The sequence below is a fragment of the Phytophthora ramorum genome (genome assembly GCF_020800215.1).
Source record: "Phytophthora ramorum isolate Pr-102 chromosome Unknown Phyram_PR-102_s0003, whole genome shotgun sequence".
NCBI lineage: Eukaryota > Oomycota > Peronosporomycetes > Peronosporales > Peronosporaceae > Phytophthora > Phytophthora ramorum.
In genome coordinates this window covers 3,060,504-3,074,987 of record NW_027150649.1, presented here as the reverse complement: position 1 = coordinate 3,074,987, position 14,484 = coordinate 3,060,504, and the positions used below count along the sequence as shown (strand labels likewise).

The 14,484-nt window shown below is 51.1% G+C and overlaps 5 protein-coding genes across 5 annotated transcripts; 2 read left to right on the top strand and 3 right to left on the bottom strand.

The window, feature by feature from the left end:
- Window positions 1–52: 52 nt before the first annotated feature.
- Window positions 53–1,906, bottom strand: KRP23_4098 (cGMP-gated cation channel alpha-1; the record flags this gene model as incomplete). Its single annotated transcript, XM_067889022.1, has 1 exon — window positions 53–1,906. One exon carries the CDS (start codon window positions 1,904–1,906, stop codon window positions 53–55), a length of 1,854 nt encoding a protein of 617 aa, XP_067748216.1.
- A 2,323-nt stretch (window positions 1,907–4,229) lies between these two features.
- Window positions 4,230–4,985, bottom strand: KRP23_4097 (eEF1A lysine and N-terminal methyltransferase; the record flags this gene model as incomplete). The annotated part of the gene is made up of 2 exons (XM_067889021.1): window positions 4,230–4,803; window positions 4,939–4,985. The coding sequence occupies 2 exons, from the start codon at window positions 4,983–4,985 to the stop codon at window positions 4,230–4,232; spliced, it is 621 nt and encodes a 206-aa protein (XP_067748215.1).
- A 2,922-nt stretch (window positions 4,986–7,907) lies between these two features.
- KRP23_4096 (uncharacterized protein) lies at window positions 7,908–9,557 on the bottom strand (the record flags this gene model as incomplete). Its single annotated transcript, XM_067889019.1, has 1 exon — window positions 7,908–9,557. One exon carries the CDS (start codon window positions 9,555–9,557, stop codon window positions 7,908–7,910), a length of 1,650 nt encoding a protein of 549 aa, XP_067748214.1.
- A 740-nt stretch (window positions 9,558–10,297) lies between these two features.
- On the top strand, window positions 10,298–12,164 carry KRP23_4095 (uncharacterized protein; the record flags this gene model as incomplete). The annotated part of the gene is made up of 2 exons (XM_067889018.1): window positions 10,298–11,048; window positions 12,004–12,164. 2 exons carry the CDS (start codon window positions 10,298–10,300, stop codon window positions 12,162–12,164), a joined length of 912 nt encoding a protein of 303 aa, XP_067748213.1.
- A 1,596-nt stretch (window positions 12,165–13,760) lies between these two features.
- KRP23_4094 (uncharacterized protein) lies at window positions 13,761–14,359 on the top strand (the record flags this gene model as incomplete). Its single annotated transcript, XM_067889017.1, has 2 exons — window positions 13,761–14,219; window positions 14,285–14,359. The coding sequence occupies 2 exons, from the start codon at window positions 13,761–13,763 to the stop codon at window positions 14,357–14,359; spliced, it is 534 nt and encodes a 177-aa protein (XP_067748212.1).
- Window positions 14,360–14,484: the final 125 nt, after the last annotated feature.

Below are 14,484 nucleotides of genomic sequence, written 5' to 3'. Positions count from 1 at the left end.
CTCTCTGACGTCGAATACGCCACGATATCACCATAGCCCACTGCTGTTAGTGTCACCATTGCCCAGTACACTGAGCGAAGGTAGGCAAGTTGGCCTGATACGTTGAATCCGGATTTTGCTGCGGAAAGTCGATGCCGATGTGCGCGTAGCAGTCAAACTTCACCCACGAACAGTTTTGAAACTGCGTGGCTTGCTTAAGACAGTCGGAGCGTGTTAGCTCAGATATCAGGAAGGCACTGTTGGCGTGCGCGGACTCGCTGTCAGGTGGGTACAGGGCCATTTCAAACCATGCGCACCCGACTATGTGAAGCATGAGACTTACGCCCAGCACTAGGGATACAACTAAGTGCAACTTGGAGCTTGCGCCGTAAAGATCCACGAGGTCTTGCATGAGGCCACGAAGAGATCGGAGCCGCAGCAAACGGAGCAAACGAATGATTGATGAGTAAATTTGAAAGGAATCGGTAGGGAGCGAGTCCAGCACGACGCCAACGGGAAGCCACGCCAGTAAATCGAGAAAGAACCCGTTGCTCTTGTAGGCTGCGAAAATGAGATCGGGCCGAACGATGCCCAACATGACGCTGTGATCCATGTAGGCAAAGTATCGAGAGCGCAGAATGAGGTCGAGCGTGAAAAACACTTCGACTAGCATTGTCACGGCATAGCGTAGATCGATTCCTGAGTCCACAACAAACATGTGCCGCCCTTCGGTCATGGAGATAAACACAGCAAAGTAAGGTACTTCAAACCCAACGTAGACAATAGAAACCAGACGTGTCGTATCCCAAAGCATTCGAAAGGAAGAGCCAGGATAGCGCCAATGAGTGTGATTTTTCCACTCTCGAGCGTTAGTGGCGCTAGTGGTGCCTTTTCCAACGGAGCTGCGCCCCAGTGATGTAATACTTCTCGCCAGTGAGCTCTTACTTCGGCCTTTTGAGCTCCTCCCGACAGAAAATCGACCAAGCGAGGCCCGCCCGCTCAAATTCTCAAACCCATCCTGAAGCCCGAGTATTTTTTTCGTTTTGCGAAGTTGCATCATGTATCTCTCCAGCGTCTCAGCCATGCGCAGGCGTACCTCCTTTTCCCTTCCATGATGGTATTCAGCGAGCGCTTCATCGAACTTTGCCTTTGTGAGCACGTACATTTCACAAAAGGTCTTGGCAATGGCTTTTTGCAAGTACATTTCTGGAAAGAGGAGACACATCTCTGCGAAGAAATCCCCCGTCTTGCACTCGTTCGGTTTGGCTCCGGTGAAAGAACACACCACCACTTGGCCGCGGATGACAAAGAACATTTGAGCGTTGACCTTCGGCTCGATGATCAGGTCTCCTGGGGAATATACTCGCCGGTCGAGAGCAAGGGCAAGTTCATTGATCAGTTCAACGCTTTCTTTCATGAGAAAACACACCTGCGCGATGCGATTCGCTCGAAGCGTAGTGATGACCTTGGACTGAAGGTGCTGAGGCAGAAGCTTCAAAGCCTCTTCGCTATCCAGACTGCGATGCGTGTTCCAGGAGTAGTTAAAGTATTCTGTCACTTGTTGGCGTACCGAGCGAGGAATATTCTGGAAACGCATGTACTCGCGAGCATTGTCCACGTGTGTTGAGTACGCCGCGAACCGCGCGTTCCGGACTCGGAAAAGAAACAGGAAGTTGGCAAGTAGTGACGAACCGAACAGCGCACCCATAATGACTACAAACACGACGTAGAGAGTCTCCGCAGTCGATACTGGAGTCACGTCGTCGTACCCGAGCAACACAAGCGTTCGCGTTGCCCAGTACAGTGTGCGGCCGTACTTACGCGCTACTGAAGCTCCAAAAAGACGGTCACGAACGACCCAACTGGTCTCCACGTTTTCACTGCAGGCTTCAAGATGAAGTCCACACTGCACATGACCGATTAACATATACGCACAGGCTGTCCAGTGGCACACACCCGCGCAGAGTCCGATCGTACGCACCAAAGTATCGACGCCAGAGGAAGAAAGGTTCTGGACCCAGGAACGATCCGAGTATAACTTGACAATGCTCGCAATACAGCGCCGTAGCCTGTACAATCGGCAGAGTTTAGTGATTCTCGCGAGGTGAAGCATGTTGAATGCCCCCAATGCACCTGGGACCAACTCTATCGGTATGAGCGCGATGATTTCCAGTGCAAGCTCTACATTGCGCGCAAGCATGTAGCTTTGCTGCGAGTTGACTTGATTCGCGTCGTCAGAGGGCATCGAAGACAGCGGCTTAATCGATGAAATCGTCCAATTTACTCTCCCCAGCTGAAAGTTAGTAGCAGATGAACGTCGACGAGCCAGTAGCTTGGCAGTATTGAGCTGATCAGTGTCGCTCCTCCCTTTCGTGGAGTGTAAACTTGTCAACGTCGATAACTCGTAGAATGCGGTCTTCCATTCCTCGCAGAACGTCACAAACTCGAGCAAGCCGATCAAGTCCGCGAAGACATCAAGCGCAGTAAATATACTGAGGTCGCTTGTCCAGTGGTCCGCCTGGGAGTTGTGACTTGGATGCGGGTCGTAGTAGAAGGCGATTCGGAAAGGCACCGTGAAAAATATGTAAAGCACCATGTAGAGCTGCACCGCCGCCCTGATCGTCTTCCTCGTAAGCCACGGTAGTCGTTTGTAAGTCCGTACAATTGGTCTGATAACGCCGTGGTAGAGGTCCTGACAACCCGTCAGAAAGCTCTCGTCAGCCTTTTGTCGTGAATTCTGCAGTATGACATTTGGCGATGGGCCGCCGCCGACAGCAACGGGGGTAGCGTCAAAATTTACCAAGACGCTTTGTGGGCCGTCCTTGGCATCGTTAGGGTGGATTTTACTGCGAACCATCACGACAAAACGAACGGAGACTCCAGAACCATCAAATTACGCTTGTTTCGTGGCACGGTGAGCTCCAACGATGGGGGAGAGGAGAATCACGCCACAGGCTTAATCAGGGTCGCAAGAGACTCTTCTCTCAGGTTTTGCCGTCTCCTGTAGGTAGATGGGGGGTTTCATGGAGTGAGCACTTCCAAATCGAGCTTAGAGATCCCATCCCTCCTTCCAACGTCGTGACGGGATAAAGCAGTTGCGGACGCAAAGTGCTCGTTTGCAAGATGAGGTTGTTAGATAGTTTTAGAAGTACTACATGTACACTGGGTTAGGCACTTGAGAATCTGTGGTCAAGGTCTGCTGCAGTTGAGACGTCCACACCTGTCGACAGCACTTGGGGTTCAATGATTCTTGGAGAGCATCGGCATTAATGCGTGGGGGATTCTCGAATACCAGGTTGAGGGCTTAGCTGTTATAGTACTAATACTGGGGTGTTCATACGAAGAAGCCAACCTCTTCTGTTTGTGCTTGCAGAGTTTGAGTCTGAACAGCTTGAGAATCGTGGCTTGAACTGGCACGCCCACGTGCTTTGAATGAGCCCTCAGAAACTTTTTGGCTTGCCCGGATGTGCCAGCAATTTCGTGGGCAATCGCCTCTGGGATAAGATACACGATACCTGCTCCCAGTTGCGTCGACCTGCCCCGCGCTATCTTCATTCTTGTAGTGCGCCGGGAGCGTCGAAGGTTTACTTGGGAGTCACTCTCGTCGATGAAGACAGGTTGTGACGATGCCACAGTCAAGTTGGTAAAATCGTCTCAATACACGCCTGACCCTGGAAATAGGCCCTTGCAGCATCAAGTGTAGTTAGTAAACGACCTCGACCTCAGTAATGTTTACGAACGTCTACGTTCCGTAGAAATTCAGCAAGTGAGGCTTGGAGCCAAAACTCTCATCGATTGCTGTATCTTCATCCGTCCTAGGAACTTGTTGTGTCGATTCTGCGGCGCATATGAGTTGGTCCTCACCCTAAAGACGCGCGGTGAACTCTTCGCTTCCGTGCCCGGGTGTAACGAACGCAAGGCCAACCGGCACCTTCATCCGCCGCTCACAAAGCATTTGGGTCTCGAGATGTCAGAGCTCTAAGCGGAAACAGAAGCCACGCCTTCGGTTCAAGAGGAAGAAACACATACTTCGTCTAATGCTATTCGGAGCAACTCCAACGACCCACCCAACTACGAAAAGGAGTCCAATCTACGACAACCCCACTACAAAATCGAAAACGTTAGTGTCAAACTCCTTCCTCATCTTGCACCATCTACATCGACAGAAAAGTAAGACCCAGCCTCTCATAAAAGCATCCTCGAGTCCTCGAGAGTTCCGATATATTATGGAAGCCGATCCAAGCAGATCTCTACTCGGTCTTGACGCCCTTCTGGCACACGTAGAGGTAGTGTACGGCGTTGGCGTCGGCCTCCGAGACCTGCACAGCGCTCACCGTGGGCTTGGGCACCGTGTGCACCGTCACCTTCCACTGCAACTCCTTGTTCTCCAGGTAGCTCAGCCGGTTGTCTGGCACGCCGTACGACACGATAAAGTAGACGCCGTTGGGCTTGAGCACGCGGTGGACCTCCTGGCACATTTTGGCCACGTTGGCCGTCGAGCCCTCGCCGCACAGGACCGAGTCCATCGTGCCCTTGTCCACCACGGCGTCGTACGTCTCGTCCGCAAAGTCCAGCGAGCACATGTTCATCTTCTGCCACTGCAGCGACTCGACGCGGTCCTCGTGCTTGGCCGCCATCTGCTTGACGGCGATCTCCGACACGTCCACGTTCATGATCTTCTGGTAGCCGTCATTCACCATCTCCTCCGACAGCCGCGAGTTGCCGGCGCCAGCCATGAGCACCGCGTCCGTCTTCTTCACATACTGGTTCAGCAGCTCCTTGAGGCCGCCGTAGCGCTGGTACCAGTCGAACTGCTCTGAGTCCCTAAAACATTATATAATGTTTATAATATTAGTATTAGAAGTGGAGGTTTCCCTTGATATCTCGGCGATTTGTGGCGGATCGCAGCGAGAGCGTCATGGATCGATAGTGCGGAGAGGGGAAGAGAGCTGGGCGTACTTGGTGTAGCGTTCGTCCCAGTAAGCAGCCTTGCCGTACTGTGCCATGCTCTCGTCCTCTTGGAAGTTGCCGCTTAGTGCGCAATTGGATTGTGCCGGTAAGGGGGCGCGGGTGAAACCAACGTCGGACTTAGTAGGTTGTTGACGGTACGTGGATCAAAGACACTATTGGACCAGTACAACTTAATACAAAGTAGAAGAGATGGGACGAGTACTAACCTAAATGTTAAGAAAGTTGTGCAGGGCCGATAGCTGATACGATTCACTTCAACATCGGCACTTTCAAGCGCCAGACAACGACAATTGAGAGGTGGGCAGCCTCACGCTACTGTTGCTTTAAGAACGAGTGGATGATACCAACCTAATTGGGCTTGTTGTCCATACCTCTCTTGAATCGATGCACGTTCGATAGAGTCTTCCGCGTGCGTTCGGGAACACAGCAAAATCTGTTGGTTCCGAATTGCTACTCGTGCCAGTGTCTTCCGCCGAGAGGTTTTCAGGGCAATAGACATCTTCGCCACGACTTGGGGAACCGAATAAGCTCGAGCCTTGGCGACATTGGCCCATGCAAAATGGGTTTTAGACTTGGTAGTGCCTGGAAAACGTCTTCATTGTTGAGTATGAGTAGGTTTTGCCATGTACGGAAGTCTAAAGCTGGCCCCAAATCCTCATCTTCTCATCTTCGGTGGTTTTGTCTTCATATAGCGTGCGAGTGGTAAAATTCTCGTGCTGTCATGTCCGTCATTCGTGGACCAGTAACAGAGCAGAGTAGTTGTAGCCCCACCTGTCACGAAAATGGCGGCGAGTGGGGCGCCGAGGTACCTATCGAGGATCAGATCGGCTAGAAGCGTGAGCCGATATATATCATCAAGCTCCAGAAGGCAGTCGGCGGCGATCTACTGCGTGGGCAATGGAAAACCTGCCCCTAGCGTCATCGATGAGCGTGTGGAGATTGAACAAGCCAGGTATTTCACGGCTACACGAGTACTGATGGCTGTATGGACGTGTGTGGGTCTCCTGCCATTGCTCCTTCAAGCAAAAAACTACCTGAATTTCGTGACCCCACACAAAATCATGCAAGGCTTGGTGGTTCCGGCTGGCGCGACAAAGTACACGGCCGATATGGAGACGCATTGCCCCATCGAAGGCCTTAAGATTGCCCATGCGTGGTGGAATGTCGGGGTTACGCATTACAATGAAGAGAAGCATGGAAGGGTATGCCACTTCGTTGTACCCCAATACAACATTCATGGTGCGTACGTCTTGGGGTCTAAGTTGGTGTTACCATCAGAGACGACGCCTGCAAGTTGCTCAAAGAATAGCTACCATCTCGAATACTACTTCTACCACGGAAGTATCGGCTACTATTCGTTTTACGAAGAAGCGGCAGGTACATTTTGCACCAACGACAAGGTTGGCTACGTTCGGGTACATGGCCTCGGGACTTACGACAGCAATGGTGCCAATTTGGCGGATGATTCAGGCGATACATTCTATCGGCGATCGTATTGGTATGGCTTATTTGGTTCTATCTGGATCGTGTATCGCGCCATTGTGCTCCGAAGGAGCTATATTTCGTGTATGCGGTATGGGCGAAGATGCGATCATTTGCAAGAGCCAATGCAGGTCAAAAACGCTGTGGTGTACGTTCAAGAAAGCATGCGGCTTTCAGCACATGGAGCCAGGAATTACCACCGCGCTGTGTTATTGTACCTATTGGTCGAGGGCTTGATGGGCGATCTCTTCTTGCTGATTGCCCAAGAAGGATTTTTAGCGAAAGTGCAGTATATTTCGCTGGGGTACAACTTGTCTGGAGTGCTATCGATGTTGTTCGAGATGATAGAAACGACGAACTGGATTGGAGAAAAACTGCGCTGTTTAGTGAAGCGATTGCTATTCAACTACGAGACATCTTTGCTGGGCGAGTTTGTGTGCTCGGCTACAATGCATTCGTATCTCACGTCATTGAACAGATCTAGCCTCAAAGAATCCAAACCGGTTGCAGAAGCAGTGTCGTACTACGTCTGGAGCCTTGTGGGTCATGGCATCATTGTTCTCGGGATCGTATTTGTGATCATTTCAGTACGATCACTGGGAGCTCTCGTTTCGGTGGGGTGCATGTTTGGCTCTTTTTCGATGTTGCTATCTCCATGCTGCGTTGACACGACTTTAGGGTCACGCTGCAAGATGGTTCTACTTAGTGGCTACGTGTGGGAAGACGGTAAGCTATGCTACAAGGCTGACACATTAAAAGCATTTGGGATGATGAAGATGGCGGAGGAGGACGGGATGAATTGTCTTGTGCTTTACAAATTGCATTGGTTTGCAATCCCAAGAACCGATTTAGTGGTGATTGGTAAAGTCAGGGGGTATAACGTAGCGCGTTGTTGCGAAGAGCCTTGTACAGGGGCTGTTAGTATGTTTGGAATGGCATTGGGGGGAAACCCAGCCAGTTCTCTCGTCTGACTAGCCATGAAGAAGCAGCACGTGTCAATCGAGCTTAGGTGGGTCATTTTTGAGCCAGGAACAAGTATGAACCAGTTCCTGGATCTCTTCTCCTGCATTTTGTCCAATTTTCTGCCAAGCCCCATTGCAGTGTTGTCAATGAAAGCGCCTTCAAACGTGGTGATGTTGACGAACGCTATTTTATCATGGCGCTTGGCTAAGGCTCAACTGCTAGCACCTGTGTGATTAAAGGAACTGGCACTTTCATGGCAGACACATTCAGGACGAGGGGAGTTTTGAGAGTGTTTTCAAGTGAGCAAACACGAACAGCAGCTAGGAAACAGAACATCTGTGACGGATGATCCTACCGGCAGAAATACATGTAGGTAGCAGCTTCTATTGACAATCTGAGGAGAGTTCTGGCCGCAAGGAAAGTGGCTAAAGCTGTCTTGAACTTACTTAATGCTACAGTAGTGCAAATTTCAAGTAACTACTGTAGAAATTGAATTTTGTTGTTAGGTCCACTTACTTGAGAATGTCCGCCATGCTCATTGTGCGTGAGCTGGTATGCGACTCCTCTTGGCGCGTCGGGCGGATTTCGCTCAAATGGGGAAGTTGGATTTGCTGCTCGAAAGGCTTGCCTGTGGTGGAGGAATGTCCATAATCAACACCGTCTGCGACCAGCAATGCACGCGTGACAACGAGAGAGAGATCATCTTGGTCCTGAAGAATCTCAGCCAAAGCCTCTTCGAAGTTCATCTGCTCGCTGATTCCGGAAATGTAGCCCGTGCTTTTCTCAATCAAAAAGCAAATATGGGATGGCACCATGATCACTTTTCCCACCAGTGTGCTGGTTAGCCGTCGATTGGAGACCAAATGTGGAAACACAGCCTGGATACTGTGTAACGTGACGCGAAGAATGTACGTCGCGTCCGCAGCAACCGAGCACGTGCTGCTATCAATGTCACTGGACGGCTCTGTCGCTCCCTTCTGCTGGAAACTCAAGAACTCGAAACATTCCCTGAGTGCGCACCACCGCTCCTTCACGTAGCTAGTAGTTGCACTCACACTACCTCTGCCGAATCGATGCAGAAAGAAATCGCGCTGAAAAGGGTCAGTAGGTGCTCCTGCATCGTCAACACCCTGGTACCCGTTTGCAAAGGCATTGAAGTAGTCTTCCACGATTCTTCGGCAAAATTCGTCTGATCTCGAGCTCTTAAAACTTTCGTTCGGCCTCAGCAAGACGATTTCAGTTGAGTGAGCTTCGGTTTCCTGTGTGTCCAAGGTACCTCTCATCTGACTGGGAATAGGTTCCTTCTCTTCATCGTCTTCATTCAGGATTCCAATCATGCCATTCTCCGTGATAAGTGCTCGTCCAAAGAGAATGTCCACAATGAGCGGATCCTTCACAATACCCAGGAACGCGGATACAAAGCTCATCTCAACATCGTAGCGATAACACTTGCCCGCAGCGTTAAAGTGGAAAGTGGAGCGACCTTGCGCCTCCACTTCCTGCCCCACAAGCTGCGCCACGAGCCACTCGTCGCCAATGATGTGGGGGAAAATCAGCTGGATCGTGCTACGTGTGACTTGAAACACGAACGAAGCGGCATCTGAGATCAGCACAGCGTCTTCAACCTGGACGATGCTGTCCACGGTCCCAGTCAACGAGATGAAGTTGAGAAAATCGGAGTAGTTGCCCATTTGGTCCATGATGACGTCGGGTCCTCGAGGAAGTCCATTACCGAGATCCACCTCCGGGTCCATGACACTGTGCATGAAAGCTCGCTGGTCTCGGTCGTCCATCAGACGGTTCTGTCCGGGGTCCCGAGGTAGGACCCCCTTACGAAACACGTACAGATACTCGTTCACTAGTTTGCACAGTGACCCTTCAGCTGAGTGGCGTTGCACTAAAGTTTTGGTGGCTAGAATCTCGCGCAGCGCCAAGAGGTTTTGCACTTCTTGCTGTAGATTCTGCACATCCAGCTGCAGGTTGAAGGCGACGGAACGTTCGTTCGTCACCGAACGGTAGGGACCCCACCCACGCCTGGGTTTGTACGGGGTTCCGTCCTTCTTGAGCTTCCTGGGCTTGGCTGGGTAGGTCGGAGTAGTGTTCGAGTTGGTGCCCGGGCCAGGAGCTTGATCTGGAGAACCTTCATCGGTAGCCTCATTCATCGTAGCCAAGAAACACTTGCAGGGGGAAGGCGAGCTGTGCTTGAATAAATTTGCTCGTAGTGATCTTTCCATAGATTTCGCGATGGGTAACCGACTCGGCGGGGACATTCGAGTTGTACACTAATAACTGGACAGCTAGACTGAATTAGTAAACTTAGCACAATGCAGTGTATATTTCGTCATCTTGGTGGAGGTCAACTCAGATCGCTCACACAGTCCTCTGAGGATTTTACGATTCAAATTGCTTACCGGCCTGACGGGTGGTCGAAGTTTGAGCCTTTAATACTTCTTGGATATGCGGACGCTGCATGAACACTCCCAGTTCTTCCGTAGTAGGTGTACTCACTTTTCAAGACAGGTGGTCGACTCGTGAGTCAGGATGAAGCTCGGCGTCATCTTCTTGAGGGTTGCATCAACGACCTCCGCTGCAAAACAAACACTGCGGGCTCGGCTTCTGCTGCAACTACGACAACTTCGACTGGTGGTTCTGCTGTGTGGACGGTAGACGCAGACGCCACAACAATTTCAGCAAGCTCCACATCGTCAGGTTTGTCGACGATGGCAATAGGTGATGATGCGTTTACGAGCCTAAAGACGACCAAGTACCCGTCGGACTCGTACCACATGCCCCCGATCCGTGCTGTTCACACTCAGTGCAGAGCGACGCATCGAGCTTGGTGGACGGAGTGTTCGTGTCCAGCTTCGGACATGGTAAACTTGAGGCCGGCTGCCAAAGTGCCATGGACTCTGTCAACACAGCGTCAGTAGAAGGTACTATCATGTACGTCCAAGCTGAAGGCATCAACGTCAACGTCCGAGCTGAGGATGAGCGCTGTGAACGCAAATCCGGCATGGCCAACATCGTTTTCTACGAGATGCTTATCATCCAGACGAACGAAAGTCTCGTCCAATTCCAAGGTTCATGGGGTAAGACGCCAGAGTACGGCCCCATGCTGCCCATGGATGGTGGTAGCTGTAATCTGTTGTCCGGCAACGACGAGTTCCCTCCTGGCTACCTGCAGTTCAATGGCGACCAAGGTCAGCAGAACGTCGGCCCGTTTGTCGGCGCTGGTATCAAGGACGACGACGTTCGTGCGCCGTACCCCGACTACTACTGGTTCTCGTTCCCCGGGACGTGTCTGCTGGTAGGTTGGCGCAGCAACACTGACGAGCGGCGCAACAACACTCACAAGGGCTTGTGCAACTACGACAAGGACCTGATGGGGGTGGACTGCACTTTTGCGTACAACATCCTCGATTGGATGACCATCGACGATCTTGTGAGCATCACTTCCATTGAGAACGCAGACACCAGCTTGACGTACGCCAACTTCACGGAATGGTGCACGGCCGACTCGAACAATACCGAGTTTGATGCCGACGTGGAAACAAGTGAGATGGATGCCGGTCTGCCATTCTGGGAGAATCCGCTCAACTCGATGGCCAACGCTGATCGTGTTCTGGCTATGATCGCCAGGTACTTGTCAGGAGGTAAAGTGACAAAGCTGATGCCAAACCCCAGCCCAACCTCTTGCTCAGTAATTACTTTCAGGACGAGGACGGCCGCCATACTCCAACCGCCGCCGAAGCAGCGGAGAAGACCAGAGGAATAGCAGCGCTCGTTTCGTTCGAGCTGGCACCAGAACCAGCCGTGAAAGTGTTGTTGCTGCCGCTATGGTCTCGTTCTCCGACAACTTGGTGTAAGCCTTCTCTAGTGTCGGGTACACGAAACCACTGCCGCTAGCCCCACAGCCTTCGTCAGCTTTGCACTCCGCGCAGAGCTGAGAGTAACCAACGCGCTTGCAACCATTACCCGATCCACAGACTTCAACCGTTTTGAAGCATGGTGGATTTACTGCTGCGAGCTCCTCAGGGGTAGTAAGTGCACGAAACGCTTGGATTAGTGAGTTCTCAATTTGAGAGGACCCCGACGCAAATGTTTCCTCGTAAATAATTGATGTACACTTTCCATTCGATAATACGCTGCGTCGATCTTTAGTCACATACCGAGTTCCACCTCCCACGAAAATTGTTTTTGAAGTGCTAGGTTCCCCCGATGTCTTACTCAAGTTTTGTAATCGCGTTGCGGAAGAGCGGGTCAAAGGAGTCCTGCCACTCCTCGTACGTAACGTACTTGTCCATTTCGTTCGAGTCAGTGGTGCATACGAATATGTCTTTTCCTTTGCGAAATTCGTGCCACGAGCACCCAAGGATACAATTGCGCGTCGACGCATCCGAGGAAATATATCCATGACGAGTGTCCCGGGTTACGTCTACATGACGTTAATCATGACAGCGCCACCCCATGTCGCTGTCCACCATAGGCGCATTTGATAGTACATGGTCAAATTCGCGAAGTCGAGAATGGAAACGCGTACTTTCCAAACCGGTACGCACCTTCATCTTGTTTCGTATGCGAGTCAAAATCTGCTCTTCATTTTACCAGACACGCTGCACACGACGTCCGCCGTAGGGTCTTCGCGAGATCGCAGTAAAAAGACATCTCCGCTGATCGGTCATGCGCGGAATAATAGCCATGCTCTGAAGTGCCTGCTATCAAAAATCCGTGACCCTGCTATTGGCGAAGCACGGTTGATCGTCGTTTAAGTGGCTTAGTAACGATCCTTTAGACTCGGACGGCGCGAGCAACATCGATTCAAAGTGCACCACATGCTATTGGAGCTCATTTCCACCGATACAGTAACAACCTGATCAGGAGCTAATAACGCGCGCCGTAGCACGTCGACAGGTGATGGCAATGCACGATCGAGTGTCACGAGCTGCGTGGATTTAGTATCCCACCCAATGGTTTTCATCGTTAATACCCGTGATGTGAAAAAGTGGGTTGTGGTCATCTTATCGCACCACGACTACTGCACGATTCAGTGTACGTGTATCATCAGGCATTTGCGACGACAGAGGCTGGCATACAGAGGTGGTTTCGCGAAAGTTATCGACGAGTGCAAAGAGATGCAGCCAAATTTTGGTGCGCCACGCGCTGTATCTTGAGGGTCAGTACAATTGCGAAACACTGAGTTAGACATGAACATGAACCTTGGATCATGAGCACCGTCTTGTGCCAACGTGTAAGTGTCGTGTGGTATCTGGGCTACTCGTATATCGAGCACAAAATTCATCAGCTTTGTGGATTGAAATCCAGTCACCTTGTAAAATGTGTATGGGGGGCTGCTGGAGTTGCCGTTGCAGTATGGCCTCGACTTTTTTTTCAATCGTTATAGCAAGTCATGGTCAGAGGAGGAAAAACACTTCTCTTGAAGGCTCTATTCGAGCAATATTTGCTGTGAAGCGGGTGCATGCGTTGCTTTCCCGGGCATTGCACCATCGTTGCTTAGTTCGTTGGTCTTGCGCCACCTTGCATAGCGCTGGTAGGAACTTCGTCGCTTGGTCGAATCGTGCCAGTTCTACTGCTGTAATAGCATGAACAAGAAATCGTACCTAGAGACGCCAGCACCCGCTCTTCAAGGGCGGCAAGAGCTGGGTACACTCCATCACGACCATCGCGTCGCCGAACCAGGGCACCACTCTGGGCGACGGCTTCTCCACGATTGGAGACTCTGTCAAGGACCTACTTACTGGCTGGCGTAGGAAAACGCGGTATTACCCACGATTTTTTAGCAATAGTAAAAATTGCAATACGAGCCGTTCCATAATAAATATTTATAGTGGAGTTAATGTATTGAGCCAAATATCTGTCTAGGTTTTTGTATGTGTCAGAAATTTCTTCGGCGACGGAGGGCAGTAATACAAAATTGCAATTAGACACAGCTCAATAATATGTTTTGTTTTATTGAAAACTCAATTATTGCACGCTGCACTGCAAGCACTGGTACTTTGGCCGAAGGTATCCGATCGTGAAGCATTCACAGCCGCACATGTCGGCGCGGGTAGCAGAGGGAAGCCAGTATCCGAAAATGTGCTGTCCCCTATGCAAGATCGAGCGGCTCAATGGACCCTTCATCCGAAGCTGTGGATCACCCGATTGTCGCAAGCCTTACTTCTCAATTTTCCGTGAAGAACGCAATACCAGGATACCCAAACCATTGAGTACTCTTCTAGCGGGTTGCTAGCACCATAAAGGCTCCCGCCGACTACGGGAGCGAGAACGACGAGACGAGCTTTATTCACCGCGCCGCTGCAACCGATCGTCTCAAATCCAGATGTCGGCAGACCAAGCGCTTGGCTATGGCAGGGGTTGTTTTAACCTTGATCGGTGCTTCGGCAGGCGTTGGGTATGCCACGCTACGCTCTGCACAGTCGAGCGCTACTGCGACCCAGCAAATGGCGGCAAGTTTGGCGGTGCCGGACTTTGTCGAGTCGATGGGCGATCCCTACTACCCGAGCTTCGATGAACTTGACCAGGATGGAGACGGCGTAGTCAGATATCAAGAGTACATGCGAGACCTCAATAAGGTCTGGACGAAAGACCGTGAGACCACGACGGATATTCTCAATCAGCTTGGTGTGAATGATATCGACAAGGATATCATGACGAAGGACGAGTTCCAGTTGCAGATCGGCGTCCATTTCTCCAAGAAGGTCACGGCTTTGCAGAAGGCGGCGCGCGATGTAGAAGCGGAGAATGCCAAGACGCTGAACCAGCAGACGCGTCTCGAAGACTGCATCCTCCAGGCCGCAAACAAGGCGCGTTTTGCTGCAGATTCTGCCTGAAAAACATGTTATTGACGAATTGTTGTGCTCTTGGACAGTTCGATACTACGGAGTGTATTAGCAGCCTCCTCACTTCGGCAATGCCGTGGACTGGGTCGACAACGTCTGCTTGAAGCAATGAGGCGTCAAAAGTCATATTTAGAACTGTAGCTGTAGCAAACGACAACAATCGTACACGTCTTCTATACTACTTCCCACAATGGATACACTCATGTAGCCAGTACGTAATACAAACACG